Here is a 17,569-nt window from a genome sequence, read left to right on the forward strand (position 1 = left end):
TGGAGAAATTAGTTGTCCTATTACCTGAGGATACACAAACACTGAAAACAAGACTTCAGGAGGCAAAGCAGTACTTAAAAACAGATATGAAAGTAAGTGGTTTTTTTTTAATTATTTGAGCATTTTCTTATGTTATTTTAAAACTACAGCAGTGATTGCCCACCTTAATACAAGAGATTGTGAGTTCGAACCCTTGCAGGGTCAGTCCAAAAACTTAAAAAATGATATTTGCTGAATCTCTGCTTTATACATGCCTCAAGGATTAAAAGAACAAAGACTGGTAACCTGATTTTGAATAATGTGTCCAGGTCCAGGTGAGGAGATATGTCTTTTTGTGAACTTTTCTGTTATGTGTTAGCACATTAAAATATTCGACACTTTTAACGCATAGCATTTTGGAGAAAAAACAGACTGCTGGCCCAGAGATTGATTTGTTCGACATGTCTCTGTAAACTGTTGTCCTGTGAGTTAGAAAATTAAAAATCTGGCTTAATTAATATTTGATGGTCTAGTACAAAGCATAGCTATTATTCATTAATCATAACCAAGTCCTTTATATGCATATTTCATGCCACTGGACACTAGACAACCAATAAATGTCATTTACTTACACAAAATATTATCATGAACATATAGTTTAGCTTTAAATTTTCAGATTCATGTGAGGCAAACTTCAACAGTTGCTGACCATTGTGCACCATATGCTTTGATGGAGTATGTGATAATGAGCATGACAGCCGATGAGACAGCTGCTCAGATATGGCAGATCTGTTTGATATGTTGCTAACAAAAGTTATTGCCAACACATGGGAGAATAGAGATTCAGTGCTTTATACAGTAAGTTCCAATCCATCTCTATGTATAATTAGAATTACAAATGTTGAAGTTTACCAATGGGAAACTTTACTTCAGATAAATTTTATTATAAAAATATATCTTTTGTCACATAGAAAAAAAGTTAATAGTGAGTTAAACGGACTATAAATTTGATTTTTTTCTGGTAAAACATAAAATAAAAATGTATTTGTTTTTAAAATAAAAAATTGTATGTTGGATATAACTTCTTTAGCAGTATGTGAACATAGATCTATAACTCATTTGCCTACATAATTATATTCTTACACATTTTAAGTATCATCTAAATACAGGATAAAATAGAAAATCAGTCAAAACATGAAACAGTTTCATGAAATTTTCTTTGCCAATAGCCATTATTCACTAAAAACAAGTGTCAAACATGATCTGTAACTCCTTGTAAAAGTGTACACTAAGTATCCTAGCTCCAAATCTACATCTTGATTTCATATTTAATCTTGAAATATTTGTAGGTTGAAAAAGCTATAGATGACATCAAGGAGTGGAAAAAACACCTTGTTAGGGCACGTAATCAAGAGGAAGCAAGGCGTAACTTAACTGATAAGATGAATGAAAATGAGGCCTTAATAACATTTGACTGGGCAATGAAGTTCTTGCCAAGAAAATGTCGAGAAGGTCAGGTGGATTGGTATGCAAAGCGTGGAATTAACTGGCATATCAGTGTGTCACTTATGAAGAAAGGTGTTAAATTTGATAGTATCACACACGTTCATATCTTTGAAAATCCAACTTCCCAAGATGCAAATGTAACTTCTCAAATAATGGTAGATGTAGTAACTGATTTGGTAAAAGTGCTTCCAACTTTAAACAAGTTCCATCTATTTTTTGACAATGCTGGATGTTACAAATCTTCAACAACCTTGACTCAGCTTCACAGTGGATTGGGGAATTTATTGGACACATATAATTTCTCAGAAGCTCAAAATGGGAAAGGTGAGACAAGAATTTTTTTATTTGTCTGTTTAATTAAAGAAAATACATATAAAGCTGAATCAAGTAGATAAAATATTCCAACTTAGACCAGTCAATACAAAAATTAATAAAATGACCATTTCAAAGTATTTTTTGCAAGCAAATTTTGTGTCTGATGATTTCTAGGAGGTCAATAGGAAATGGCATTCAATCCCAAAAAAAACATTCAATAGAATGTCCATTTCACAGACAGGGTAAAACTTGACATGCTTATCTGAAAGATGTCACCAGCTTTCAATGTAATATTTAGTCCTGTGAATATGAAAGATTTTTTATGCTCCTTTTATTCTCGTTTTTGGTCGAGGTAGTTTTTTTATGAAGTTGAGGTCCTATCAACTTGAATCTTATTACACATGTTACCTCTGATATGATTTTTCTAATTTTAATGCCAAATTATAATTTTTACCCTATTTTATGTTAGTTTTATAACAGCTATCAGTAATTTTAAAACACTAGTAATAATGTATTTTTTTTATTCTTACATTGGAGTAAGCAGTACTAAGATATATTATTGTGTCTACTATTTTATAATAACCTGTAAAGCATGACATCATTGGAATTGGGTCCGTGTATATCTGCGTCCATTCGTTTTTCATTTTGAAATATCAAAAACAAAAAACAAAAAACGAAAGCGTTTTCATTTTTCGTTTTTGATTTCTTAAAAACCAAAATGAGAAACGGGAGTGTTTTAATTTTTCGTTTTTGATTTCTTAAAAACCAAAATGAAAAACAAGAGTGTTTTCGTTTTTCGTTTTTGATTTCACAAAACAAAAAACGAAAAACAAAAGTATTTTCATTTTTCATTTTTGATTTCACAAAAACAAAAAACGAAAAACGAAAGTGTGTTCAATTTATCTTTCCCACACTGTTTTAATTGTCATTAAAAAAATGACATGTTGTCATTTGTCATTCATTTAAATGTGCTTCAGACAATGAAATTATAACAATGTTGTCGATTTTTGTTACATACCAAAAGGGTGAACATAAAGTTTTGTATATAATTTTAATTATTTCTCGATTTATATTTAAACATTGAATGCTTCTTTTTGTAAATTTATTGTGGTGTAAAAGCGTTGACCGAACTACATTTTGTATGAAGCACGGAAGCGCTTCATTCTAAAAATGTACGCACGGTCAACGCTTTTACAACCCTATAAAGTTACAAAAAGAAGCATTCAATACGTATAATTACATTTTTTAGCTATGATAATGAAAACACGAATTTTATATATTTTATTATTTAATTCACCTGTGCACTTTATGGAAGTACACCACTAATTCATGGTCCCATTGCTTCCTATGTTAAATTCCTCCATTTCAAGCAGGCACACCTCTTTTATTTTAAGTTCAAATAAAGTGGCAATCATTGCATGTCAAAGCAACACTTTATGGTGTCTTCTACTGAAAAAATCAACATACCTTTAATTGCATATAAGAAAGAACTGGTTCCCAGAACTTGGGATGTACCAAAACAGGAACTTCAGATCTGACAAACAGACAAAATGTACCTTCTTTTTAAAATTTGGTGCAGTTTTTTTAATATTTAAAATTAAAAGTCCAAAAGTGTTTTAATACAATGATCACCAGTCCTTCAGCTTTCATTTGATGCCAAAAATATCTAAATATCCTACATATTTTGAAAGTTACACTCATGCGTAGGAACTATTTTGTGTTAAATATGTATTACTTTCTGGTATGTGCTTTCTGGCCGGGCCCGAATTAGTGGTGTTACACCTTATTGTTGGAGCACGTGTTATCATGAGTGAAAAGTTGTATTGAGCAATGCAACTGCTTACGGAATAACACGTGATGTGCAGTTAGCCAATCAGAATAAAATATTATAATGAAGCATACATCTAATGCAATTATTGTAAAATAAATTCTTTTCTTGATATACAGTCATTGATAGTAAATGTTGCTAATAGACCTTTTCAACATCTCTCGACACCTACAGTTGCGAACGACTACGACAGGTAAAATGTGAAGGGTCGTCTCAAAAATCAAAAACAATTTGAGATCATTATTGATTTTATTGCTTTCAATCATTGACAATGATAAAACTTTCCTGCAGAGTCCAAATGACATTTTTTTTTTAATTTATTATAAAAAAAAATGATAGACTTTAAGTCACATTTCATCTTTTAGACATTTAGCTTCTAGCTGTCCTGGTTGAATTTGGAAAACGAAAAGAACAAATCATGTTTTATTGTAGTTGATATTTAATTAAACAATGATTATGTCGGTTGACAAGGGCGGCACATGTCTGTTAGCTTTGGCCTTGGATGCCTCCATAATGTACTCAATACTTTGTATCATTTCAATCCAGAAATTGAGAAATCGGGAAATCGAGAAATCAAGAAATTGGGCAATCGAGAAATAAAGAAAGCAAAAACGCAAAATCGAGAATTCATATCGCGTTTTCGTGTTTTCTCTTTCGTGTTTTGGCGTTTTTGCTTTCTTGCTTTTTCGATTTCTCGATTTCCCGATCTTATCTATTTCCCAATTTCTCAATTTTCCTATTTCTCGATTTCCCGATTTCCCGATTTCTCAATTTCTCGATTTTGCTTTCTCGATTTCTCGAATTCCCAATTTGGTGTTTGCAAAATGAAAGGAGAAGTCACGAAAACGCGAAAAGGCGAAATAAATGGCCGCATCTGGCCACCATACATATATTTATTTATTTATTTGGTTGATATTTATTCTTAAACTATATAGTCAAAACAGTATAAAACCGCCAATCCAATATGTTACATAATGATAATCATGATGGTTTTTGTCTTTGAGACGACCCATCCATTTTACCTGTAAACTGTAGGTGTCATTAGTCGGTGTCGAGAGATATTGAAAAGGTCTAATGCAAACACTCCAGTATTCATTCTACATAATGTAGACCAAATAGACCGCATGACTTCTGAAGTGAACTACGGTGATAAAGTAATCAAAGACTTTCAAATTAACTTGTTTATATCTTGGATAAAGAATTAATTATTATATTGAAATATTAAACGAATCACAAATTGAAATTGTACAACATAATATTATATAAAGGTGGTACAAATAAATAGATTGATGACAACATCACACTAACAAGGGAGGTAACTACTTTTAAAACTGACACGAAAACTAGCCCGGTCGTTAAAGTATACATGCACAGTGGTTGTGAGATCAATACTACTTAATCGAAGATAATGTCGACGGATGCAAACGTCTTTAACACTCTGAACAATATGGGTGGGTGAACTTTACTTTTAAGTTTAGAAAGGTCGATCCAAGGTTATTTGAATTGATTACCAAGGTTCATCTGCCAGTATTTTACGAACATCGAGGACGATAATGTATTTTGCTTGATCAATTGATTAAAAAACAAAGGAGTAGGTCCGGTAAGGACCGATTTTGGCCTCAAATTTCAGGTTCATCTGACGAAAGACTTTGACCACTTTTTAAACACTTAAGTGTCTGTTTTATTTGAATTAATTAGTTTATGTGAAAGATTTTAACAGATCAAGTCATTAAAAACCATCCGATTCAAGCTCAAATATGCTAAATCTACCAAATATGCCGAAAAATGTCATTTTTCAGTTGGTTTTTGGTAAAAATGAAAGTGGCCGCATCCGTGTTCATCCTCAACCTTTATATATGTTATGTATTATCATCAAATAAAACTTACATTTTAATATTAAGGATGAACACGAATGCGGCCACTTTCGTTTTACACGAAAACCGTCTAAAATTTAACTAAAATGCTAGAATTATGAAGATTTCAGTAATTTAGCATGACTTAATGGTGCTAGTACCGGATATATGTGCATTGTATTGTCAAAAACAGCCCATATTTATGTAGCAGAAGCATTCTACTGTCCAATGAATAACTAAAAGTTTACATTTTAACAATTTTGTAAAACTGCTATATTTTGGGGCCAAAAAGGGGTCTTACTGAACCTATTCCTTTCTGCAATTTCACAATTCAAACCGGGATATTAAAGCATTCAATTATTTTGCCATTTGGAGCCTATACGGTATAAGTTTTGCTTATTTGTGAAGACTATAAGGTGATATTAACTAGAGGCCGTTGATGGGGGATATTGGAATTGAGAATAGTGGACAAAAATATAAATGACAGAGACAATGGACCAAGAAATAAACAAAACAGCTAGAATAATGGTGTTAAAATGTAATGTAGTTTGTCTCTGGGAGATTGTTATTGGTTATTATACGGTTTCTCTTTATTTCTATGTCTATTAATTAAGAAGCGTGCTTTCATTATTTGCCAACATATTACTTATTTTGCAAACTGCATTTTTTTTTTCAAGTGGACCTCAGTTACCCAACCTATCCCATCATTACATAAAAGTCAATAAACAAATTTCTACGGCAATACTTTTGTCCGCACAATGTGTAAAGGGGAGCTGAGAAGCTGGATAAAAAAATCAAGGTTGCTGTTTGGCTTATTTTTTCAAAGATAATTCCAAAGTTGGGGTCGAACACCCAACCCCACCCTTACCGAAAATGTAATAAAAATTGTCCCCACTAGGTGCAAAGGGAAGCTGGGTAGCTGAGGTCTACAGTAGAAAAATCCAGGGTGTTGTTCTGCTTAGTTTTTTTTTCTAAAGTAGGTCTAAAGTTGAGGTCGGATACCCTACCCAACCCTTACCGGACAGTTAATAAAAAAAATCTGCGGCAATACTTTTTTCTGCACTAGGTGAGAACGTAAGTTAGAGATCTAGGGCCTACTTGATCAAAATTACAAGTTAATTTATAACACGGATTAATCTTTTTTAGCTAATAAATAATGTTCTGTTCTTGCCCACCATACTTCGAATACAAAAAATAAAACCTTTTGTCCAATCATATTTAAGCGGAATCCACTAGTTCAGAGGTAGAATGTTTTGTAAAAACAGTTTTGTGTGGCAAAAAGTTAAAGGTTTCTTTTAATGCAGAATGATTATTATTCAGTTTCATGAACTATTTGACAGGATGCCGATAATAAGGAAAGCTATTTCACACAATAGTGCAATTTTGCCATCATTTAAAAAAAAATCTTTATTATTTACGATTCTATAAACAGTCAAAAGTGTTGACTATTTAAAACGTAAAGCGGGCAGTACGCTGTGTAATATATCGAAAGCGATTGATTTGATAATATAGTGGTTATTTATTAATTAAAACATTTGAAGTACGTTTGAGTCTTATGCAACATTTGTGTTTATGTAAATATTTGAAAACTGGCTGCAACCGACTGGCTGCTTGAGCCTGGTCTCACAAACTCCGCATTTTCATCACAGCTGATTACATTGAGTGTGTAGACAAAAGTTATATCTTTTGTTTGCTTGCTTGTTAGCTGAACCGTGAAGTCATTATTAGGTAAGGTATACTACCCTCCTGTAGAAGGATCCTAGTCCTACAGACAGATTGATTGGTTACCTGTCGAACTAGTCTACTCTGAAAGGAGGGTAGTTTACCTAATCTAATAATACAAGCAAGCTAACCAAGCATGCTACCTTTGCCTACACACTCAATGCAATCGGCTGTAACTTCTTTACATAAAAGGTTGCAACACCTTGCCAAATTATTGGGTTCCAATAAACGTTTGGAAAATGAAGTCAATGTGCTTTCCCATAGGGTTTTATGCAGAACAATTACCGGAAATCTATTATGGAAGCTTGCAAAAACAATATCAAAATCGAAATGTAACTGAACAATGAAGTTACTCACATTAAAAAAGGTTGAGACATTGAAGGCCAAATAAGTTTTCATATTTCATATTCTTGCGTGTCTTATTTTAATCAGACGGTCATTACAAAGAAATTTAATATTAAGACAAAAATTAATGAAGAGTTTCATTGGTGAAATTAACACTACGATATAAATAAAGGATTCTCAAATGATCATGACTTTGCTTGAAGTAAAATGATCAATCAATCAATCAATCAATTGATCAATCAATAAAATTGAGAATGGAAATACAGAATGTGTAAAATACAGAATGTGTAAAAGAGACAAAAGCCTAACCAAAGAGCACAGCCGAAGGCCACCAATGGGTCTTCAACACAACGAGAAAATCCCTCAACCAGAGGCGGGCTTCAGCTGGTCTCTAAATAAAAATATATACTAGTTATGTGAAAATGGACGTCACACTTAACTTAGATAAAAAAAAACACATAAAAAACTAACAAAGACCGGATTCTCCTGACTTGGGACAGGCGCAAAAATGCGGCGGGGTTAAACATGCTTTGTGAAATATCAACCCTCCAACTATTCAACTATAGCCAGCTAATGTAAAATAAACAAACACACACAAATATGTACAGAAAAACTCAGTTTAAAAGAAATCCGAGTCCGATGTCAGAAAAGTAAACAAAAGAAACTACGCAAAACAAATATGATTCATAAATTGACAAAGAACTACTAGCAGTAACTGACATGCCAGCCCAATTAAACATATCGAAATGACCTATAGATATAAGAAGATGTGATATAAGTGCCAATGAGACAACTCTCCATCCAAGTCACAGTTTGTAAAAGTAAACTATTATAGATCAAAGTACCCTCTTCAACACGAATCCTTGGCTCACACCGAATTGGAAGTTATAAAGATCCCCAAAAATTCATAAAAAAAAAGTGATATTAAATTACAGTTAACTTAAGTACTGTTTTCAAATTCATATCGTTTGTTTTATCATATATTTAAACTACATGTATTGATACATGAACATGTACTGCTACATGTATTTTATACTGGAGTACATGTATGTTTCTTTAAAAAGAAGATTACGTATTATTGCTGTTGAGACAGCTATCCAGCAGAGATCAAAGGACAATAAAACAACAATTTTTTGTCACCTCATGACCTTATAGATGATACATGTAGATATATAGGAATACAGTATTATACACTAACAATTGACCACATCCCCTCAAAAACATTTCAAAAGGAAATCAAAATCAATCATATTGAAAGATAAATTTCTAAACCTACTGTGTCATATTTATTTTTACTAGGATAAGCTTTAAACTGAGGACTTACCAAAAGTTTTACTACAAGTTCTTATACATTGTGTATATACAAATGTACAACACCCTTTTCAGTGGCGGATCCAGGGGGGGTTCCGGGGGTGCGCACGCCCCCTTTATTTTTGCCGATCAATGCATTTGTATCGGGACATATGTTTTGCACCCCCCCCCCTTTGCCCTGGGTTAGCACCCCTTAGCACCCCCCCTTTCGAAAAATTCCTGCATCCGCCCCTGCTTTTTGGTACTCCTGGTTCAGTTTTGCAGCATTTTTCTTTTCTTCATTTTTTTCATGACGGCCGAGTCTAACACTTATTATTTGCTGATTCTTCAATAAGGATGTAATGTATGAAGAAGTACCTGGAGTCAGAAAAATGTGTCCTGGTAGGGTGACATATCCTCAGTCCTCATAGACTTTTTCCTTGTTAACTATGTGAAGAATCTGGCGGTTGGCGTCATTCAAGTATAAATAAGGATCAATCTTTGAATTATTCCTATCTCAATAACATGTTCTCCACCTGAATATGAATTTTTATTATCCTTCTTCAAATTTGGTTACACTTTTAATAGGCATCATGCACTGAAGAGACATACATTGTAAAAATCCACATCTGGTGTAATAAAATTGGTACAACTTGAACTATAAACTTGCCACTGGACATCAAGAAACCATGCATAAATCTTTTTAATAAATGACTGTTTCAATATCTTGAAAGTAACACATTATGAATAACACATTTGGGATATACAATGATGGAGGCAACAACCCAACAACAAAAAATTGACATCTTAAGAATAAAAAAAGCCACTAACAAGAAATTCTTTCTGGAAAAATCATTATCTGACAAAGACAAATGAGGGGTTACTGATTTTGGACAGGCACATCATGATTTTTAATGCTGAGAAAAACCCCACACATGCTACATGTATATAAATGTAGCAATGGATAATATGCCAAAAAATGTCACAAGGGTGTACAATGATTGTGGTTTTTTGTCGAGCCTGCAACTTTTGTTGCAGAAAGCTCGACATAGGGATAGTGACCTCAACTTCATTTCATGGATCAGTGAACAAGGTTAAGTTTTGGTGGTCAAGTCCATATCTCAGAAACTATATATTCGGTGTATGGAAGGACTGTAAGGTGTACATGTCCAACTGGTAGGTGTCATCTGACCTTGACCTCATTTTCATGGTTCAGTGGTTATAGTTAAGTTTTTGTGTTTTGGTCTGTTGTTCTCATACTATATGCAATAGGTCTACTATATTTGTTGTATGGAATGATTGTAAGGTGTACATGTCTAGCGGGTAGATGTCATTTGACCTTGACCTCATTTTCATGGTTCAGTGGTCAAAGTTAAGTTTTGAGTTTTGGTCTGTTTATCTAATACTATATGCCATAGGTCAACTATATTTGGTGTATGGAAATATTTTATGATCTTTATGTCAGTCGCACAGGTTTTATTTGACGGTTCATTGTACAGTGTTAAGTTTTTGTGTTTTTGTCTATTTTTCTTAAACTATAAGTAATAGGTCAACTATATATGTTGTATAGAAGCATTGTTAGCTGTACATGTCTGCCTGGTATGGTTCATCTGGCCTTGACCTCATTTTCAAAGTTCATTGGTCTTTGTTTAGTTATCTTGGTTAATGTTAAGTTTATGGTACAGTTGTAAATGAGCTTAGTATAGAAGGGGAGACATTTCAGTGTGTGCACTCTTTTTTACTTATTTACTGGAGGTTGGAATTCTGTAATGTTGAAAATTCACTAATTTCTCTCTTATTTTATTAACTTTAGTCTGACTGTTTTAATTTATATATAATTACTCTAAATAACAGCATAACAATGTCAGACCGGCATTTTTCTTCCCTCACAAGGATTTTAATTCATGCTCCTGTGATATCATGGAAACACTGCCAACACTGTAACTACATGTAGCACCATAGACCACTCAACCACCTACATTGTACATGTAAACTGATTGTCTAATGTAAAGTTTGAAATAATGGTAAAAACATATAAAGCTAGACCATAATCTCTGTCATTACTTCCTAATTTTGATTGCAGGATAACCAGGTTACTGCATCATCATATAAATAAGAAGATGTGGTATTAGTGACAATGAGACAACTCTCCATCCAAGTCGCAATGTAATTAAAGTTAAGAATTAATGGTCAAAGAACGGCCTTGAACACAGAGGAAGCATATTTTACTTAAACATTGTCAAATTTTTTATGTCCCACTTTAGGGCTTTTGTACGCATGTACGTTCTATGGACATGATGGACTGACATTCTTGTTTTCTTCACATTTCAATTTACACTGTTCTGATGAAGTTACTACTAGGCTTGAACAAAACACATTGAAATTGTTATACATACTTTAAAAATTACTTTAAATGGCAATATGAGGTCATTCATTTGTGTCAGCTTATTTATTGGAAAACAGTTCATAAAATGTTCTACAGTGGTAAACAATATAAATATTCAACAGTGATCAACAATATAAATATTCAACAGTGATCAACAATATAAATATTCAACAATATAAATATTCAACAGTCATGACAATTGCACTTATCATCCCAGACATCGAAATGAAGTTATTGCATAGAAAACAATACATATACAAACAGAATATATAATTTCATTTAAGTGATCTGTAATTTGTTACAAATTAGCCCTAGCTTCCAGGTGTTTTCTCTAGTCCCCCACCAAAATGTAAAATAAGACTAAAATTTAAAATGTTTGTTTCCGCTCTCCCCCCATGTAATCATGCTGTGACATCCAGTTAAAAAAAAAGTTAACCTGCCTTCCTGGTCTGTTTACAAAGGATAGTCCCAGGGAGGGCAAACAGATATTCTTTTAGTTGCGGCCTAAATTCACAATTTCATATTAATCTACTTGTGCATGTATGTCTTTTAGAATCTACTGATTGTAAAGCAGTGCAATTTAGGTAGGGGACCCTCATCTGGAGTTTTTTTTAAACAATCCTTTTGTATTGCTAAGAAGCTAAAAATTATCATGAACCCCTCTAAGAATCTAAGAAGAAAATTAGATACCCCCCCTTTTGACAAAAAAAAATGAACCAGTTATTAGACTAGCTTTCAACTTTGGTAATGCGGTAATGTTGTTACATATCATGAAAATAATTCCAACTGATATATATATGTAACATTTAACTTGAATATTTTGAACTTCTAATAATATAATCATTATGCATGAAAATGTTCAGATCTAACAAGTAAGAAGAATTCTGCAAGACATTCAAAGGTCATAAATCAAAAACATGAAATAATGCAAATGTTACAGAATTTTAATGAAATCAGCAGGAAATACTATAGCATAGTCTCGGTTCCAGTAGCCTGATATCATAAACTATAATTGCAGTTTAACTAAAAGCAGTTAATTGTAACAAAAATTCCAGTCTAATGATCATATATTGAAAAGACATCATATTCATTTTTCTTAACAAAATCAGAAGTAATAAAGGTCAAAGATTCAGTATTTCTGCAATAAACACAAAATTGGTACATTGATTAAACACCAAAAGCAAGACATTACATTGGTGCAAATTTTAAAAGTCTAATTTTTCAGTTAAGCATACTGTTTTCAACCTATTAAAAAAATATGATGTGGTATGATTGTCAAATGAGACAACTCTTTGTCCAAGACTAAATTTCATTGATGTAAATGTATATATATAAGACACTTTAAGAAAGTTATTTCAAATTTCAACAGTAGCAGGCCTGCATTCATGGCATTTTTTTTAAAGTATGAGTTTTAAAACTAGATTAATGTGTAAATTTACTTTTTCAGGTAATATCTGTAACTGTGCCATTTCTAGATCTCTATGGACATTTTACCGCCTAACTAATTTTGGCATTAAATTGCATAAAAATGCTGAAACTTTGACCATTTGATTAGTCAATGGTTTCAGAGACCATGCTATAGTATTTCCTATAAGTTTAAATAGCTTTAGTCTTTGAATGGCTCTTTCAACATGAATTCTCAACTTAGCTATAGAGCGAGTTTGTTTAATTTCATTCACATTAAGTCTTTTCTTTTTTCCCCACACACACTTGCGGGTAAATGGTGGCATATTTAATGTTGCTTTTTTTTCTGTTAATAAATCTCTTATTGTGAAGCCTCTATCTGCCATAATGTCATCTCCCTCTTCAATATAATCCATAAAACCAGACTTTTCAGTAATAAAACGATCGGATACATTGCCGCCATAAACATCTGAAACAAAAGTGAAGGTTCCAGCAGGTGAGATCCCTAAAAGACATTTCCCAGTATTTTTTGATTTATAAGTGCTGTATGTTGAGGCCTGTGCTGTAGGAGATCTTGGATGTTGAAAAAAAAATTCTGTACAGTCAATTATACATCTTGTTTTCGGGTATAACATTTTGAATGAATGTGGCATATGTTTTCTTACTTGTTGCTTCGATGGCCATTTTATTAGTTTTCCAAATAAACCTGACATAAATGTTATCCATGTTGTAAATATCTGTGAAACACGGGTCTTTGAGATTCCAAAAATATCAGCTAAGTGATAATCTATTAGACCAAGACGAAGACGTACTAACGTAAGTATAAATTCCTGAAAATCTGTCAATTTCCTTTGTGGTCCAGGCTTTAATTTATTTCCAGTTTGGTAGTTTTTGTCATTAACACTTCCCTTGCCAGACCAATACTTTAATTTGGAACATTTGGTTATAAGAAGCTGGAAAATACCCATTAAAATAGCGAAATTTTGAACACCGGTGTAAAACTTCACATGTTTGTCATCTTTGGTAACATGTTTAACAAAAATTTCTCTGGACAAGCTCTCTTTATCTTCCAGGGTATGCTTGAGTCTGTCATTTTCCTGTTCCAGTAGCCTGATATCATTAGCTGTAACTTCTGTTTGAGTAGACGAATCTACAAGCACTTTATCATCTCTGTGATAACTATAGTCATGCTCTTTAGTTGGCTTACGTGTGGGATGGTCTAGTTTTGATACATATCTTTGACCTGAAAATAAAATTAAGATTAAATAAACAGCAGCATCAAGTGTTTTGAGCATTTTAAAATTTAATAAAATAATATAACTCAAGATTCTGGACCCAAATTTTTTTACAGTGTAATTTTACCCCCCCCCCCCCTTCTTGCAATTTGAGGCATTAAACATGGAGAAATACATTTGGAAGGGGTATAAAATTAATGGCAAGTAACCCACTGTCAACACTAGGGAGTATATTTGTGAACAACGAAAATCAAGGGACGACAATTGTGGTCTCGGACCTAATAGGATAGAAAGAGTTGACAAATCTTAAAAAAACTTGGTATGACCATAGCTTGATAAATTATAACACTGCTTACAAAGTTTCATGACAATAGGATGTATATTATAGACAATAAGTTAAGTTCTATACTCGTATTTGCGTGTAAAATTTTGACGTTAAAATTGAAAAATTTCAACTATCAACATTTGGGGCTTTAAAAATTAAAATATTGCAAAAAAATACTTTTAAAATGCCTTAATATATAACTTATCATGTACTAAAAGCAATTGAGTACTCATTTGATTTATCGGACTTGGCATAATTATTTAAAAGTCAAATTTATATGAGCCTGCGCCTAAAAATTGAGGTTTTTCAATGAAGGGGGCCTTACATGAAGATGTAATATTTTCCAGCAATTTTAAATTTGTGAAGCTTTTTGGTTATAAATAATCCTTACATATGTATTGAAAATACTTTAAATGGAAAGAAAAGTTACAAATAACCTATCATATAAGTATAAAAGGGTTTTAGGCCAAGTAAGACTGGAAAAAATTTAGGGTCTATTTAGGCCGTACCACATATTTACATTAAAAAATGCATATTGAGGCTATAAGAAATATAAATTTGTGTCTTTTTTATCATTTCTATACTCATGTGACATGATACAACAAATTTGATCACAAAAAGACTCTTGCAATTAACTTTTCTTACAAACAGTATGGTCTGATACAAAGATTTTTGCCTTTTTAGGGAAAAACTTGCATGCAATTTTTTCTCAAAAGGCTTATATTTAACCCACTTGCTATGCTACAGAAGAAAAGAAAGATATTATGTGAAATGGAGCAGTTACAATAGACATTGAAAAGTGCTTTTGATACAAATTTAGTGAGGTCTTTATTATGGACTTCAAATTATATGTACCAAGCTCCCCACTTTTTACTTCATCCAAACAGGGCGTTAGAGAAGGGTCATTTATACAACTCATTTTGCACATATTGTTTGAGATAATCTTCTTTTCTGTAGATTCAGAGTTCATAAATAAGTAAATGAACTAGATAAAGGCATAGAAACACAAATATTGACACATAAAAACCTGTCAGATAGAAGTCAGGATGCCATTTATGCATCAATATTGAAAAAGCTATAAATGCCTATATTTTGTTTTATCTTTTCATTATAATACTTTGTACTAATTATTCAATGTGGATCACTGTTTATTAAAAGAATTTACAATATAATCATGATAAATAGAAATGAAAGCATAAACAGTGATTTATACACTTTCTAAATTCCATTTTATATATAATTGACCAGGTAGAGAGTGTTTTTTATAGTAATGACCACTCAAAATTTCAATCAACCAGTATTTGCCAGTAAATGCCAGTATTTCCCGGTATTTACCACTGGCATGGTCAATACCAACCTCGGCTTTTCGCCATCATTGATCCATGAAATGAGAAAGCAGTCGACTAAAAAACAGTCTGACGGGCATGAGGCCCTTGCAAGGTAGTAATGTACGCAAATACCAAATATATTTATCCTTTTACTCATAATAAGACAGAAATAAACATTACAAAACTTTTTAACTTTTTTGTTCTTACCTGGCAAATATTCAGTTGTAACAAACTTTTCTGTGCTAATGACCTCAACTTCTCCACAAACATAAGGTATAGCCGAAAAGATAACTTGGCTCTCAGGGATGGATCCATGATGATGATCAGAGTTACATGCATGCATTGGAGATTCAAGGTTATTGTCTGTTCCAACTTGTGTTGAATTGCTGGTTTTTCTGTAATATTAAATTAAATATATCATTATATAAAAAGAAAAACATATATTTTGTAAATATAAATGATATACACAGTATTTATTGTATCGACAGTTAACACATTATTAATGTTCATGATAAAAAAAAAAGGATACATGTACATGTAAATATTAAAAAAATATAAATAAAACATTTGTTCTCAATAAAAACAATCATTACATTAATATTAAATATACTTTCAGGTGATTTTTATAATGACTGACAAAATGCTATTTAAAATTGTGGTCATATGCCTCAGTGTAAACTGTTATCCTACTCCTCTTAAATCCAAGCTTTAAACATGTAGCTGTTTACCAATTCTTCATCTTAAAAGGTAAATAATAGATTATTTTACAAAATTAAATGCCATTTTTTGCATTCTGACAGATCTTAGAGTTTTTGCATAATAATAATAAACAACGGATATTTATAAATAGGATTTTTTATGCAAAATTAAAGTATGATTCTGAAAAAGCCCCCGCCCACCAAAAAATAATGCTGAAAATGGCAAAGTCCAGGCTTGCAAACAATTTGGGCAGCACTTCTCCTAGTAAATATGCTTTGTTACACACCATCCCCTATTCCCCAGACCATACAGAAGGAAATCAAGAAAGATACATTGTATCAAGAGGTGCTGGGCAGGTTTATTTATATGACATCAAACCATACACCATCTCAAGTCTTAACTACATGTATAGTATTGAAACTAAAAAAATCTACAAACCTTGCACCATTGCTAGAAAGCAATCTTTGAAAAAAAGCATTTTTTGTGGTTACTCAACATTGTAGTATATTTTTTTAACAATGTTTTTGCACTACCCCTTTCTTTCCTGTTCAACTGTTGTAAGCACAGGCAATTGTTTCTATTAACTGATTAATGGGAAGTTCGACTTTCCATGCTTCGATTATAATATAGAGTCGACCTTCCCATTGATAGAAACCTGTTCCTTTGGTTCATAATCATACTCATAGACCTGTACAAGTAAGATCGATACTTTGCTTTTTTTTTGCGGGGGGGGGGGGGGGGTGGGAAGGACACAAGAACCGTGGAATCTGTTAATTACCTTTCACTCAACGGCTTCTTGAAATTGTTGTAAGGAAACAGTGTTGGTAGAGTGTTGTTGTTGTTTTCATCAAAGTGCAGTGAACAAATACGTGTGTATTTCGTTGGAGTCCAATCATTCGGCCGCCTAATCAATCTCAACCAGTCTCGCCTTTCCTTTGCATTCCTTGCGAGGCTAGGAAACAAGGTGTATGCGAGTTTTTAGCGAGCTATTACACCTGTTTCGAGCCGAGTACAAATACAGCTGATATTTAAAGACACTAAACAGTTATTGTCTTTATCCTGCAATTAATTCTGTATATTATTTGTGTTTACTATACAGATATCGCTTTAAAGCTCCGCCCACTGCCGGACTGAGTATTGTATGAACCTGCGTGACCTCAGAATGTGTATTGCAATCGCATTCCAATGACGTATCAATTCAATTGCGAATTAACAATTATTTTTATACGTTCTGTATGTTTTCAAACATTTCTTTAGAGCACTAAGAATCACACCTGGTCCAATTTTCTGATAACATAGAAATATGAACAGCAGTCTTTTCTACGATGACAACTTTCGATTTCAAAACTTGAAT

At 32.6% G+C, this 17,569-nt stretch overlaps 2 protein-coding genes across 2 annotated transcripts; one reads left to right on the top strand and one right to left on the bottom strand.

Annotated features, from left to right (window-relative positions):
* Positions 1–711: 711 nt before the first annotated feature.
* On the top strand, positions 712–3,770 carry LOC143078543 (uncharacterized). The gene is made up of 3 exons (XM_076253403.1): positions 712–837; positions 1,329–1,809; positions 3,748–3,770. The coding sequence occupies exons 1-3, from the start codon at positions 760–762 to the stop codon at positions 3,768–3,770; spliced, it is 582 nt and encodes a 193-aa protein (XP_076109518.1). The 5' UTR covers positions 712–759.
* A 7,502-nt stretch (positions 3,771–11,272) lies between these two features.
* On the bottom strand, positions 11,273–17,155 carry LOC143079209 (uncharacterized). Its single transcript, XM_076254436.1, has 3 exons — positions 16,994–17,155; positions 15,724–15,911; positions 11,273–13,871 (listed from the first exon to the last, which is right to left on the bottom strand). The coding sequence occupies exons 2-3, from the start codon at positions 15,857–15,859 to the stop codon at positions 12,715–12,717; spliced, it is 1,293 nt and encodes a 430-aa protein (XP_076110551.1). The 5' UTR covers positions 15,860–15,911; positions 16,994–17,155; the 3' UTR covers positions 11,273–12,714.
* Positions 17,156–17,569: the final 414 nt, after the last annotated feature.

The sequence above is a fragment of the Mytilus galloprovincialis genome, chromosome 6 (genome assembly GCF_965363235.1).
Source record: "Mytilus galloprovincialis chromosome 6, xbMytGall1.hap1.1, whole genome shotgun sequence".
Taxonomy (NCBI): domain Eukaryota; kingdom Metazoa; phylum Mollusca; class Bivalvia; order Mytilida; family Mytilidae; genus Mytilus; species Mytilus galloprovincialis.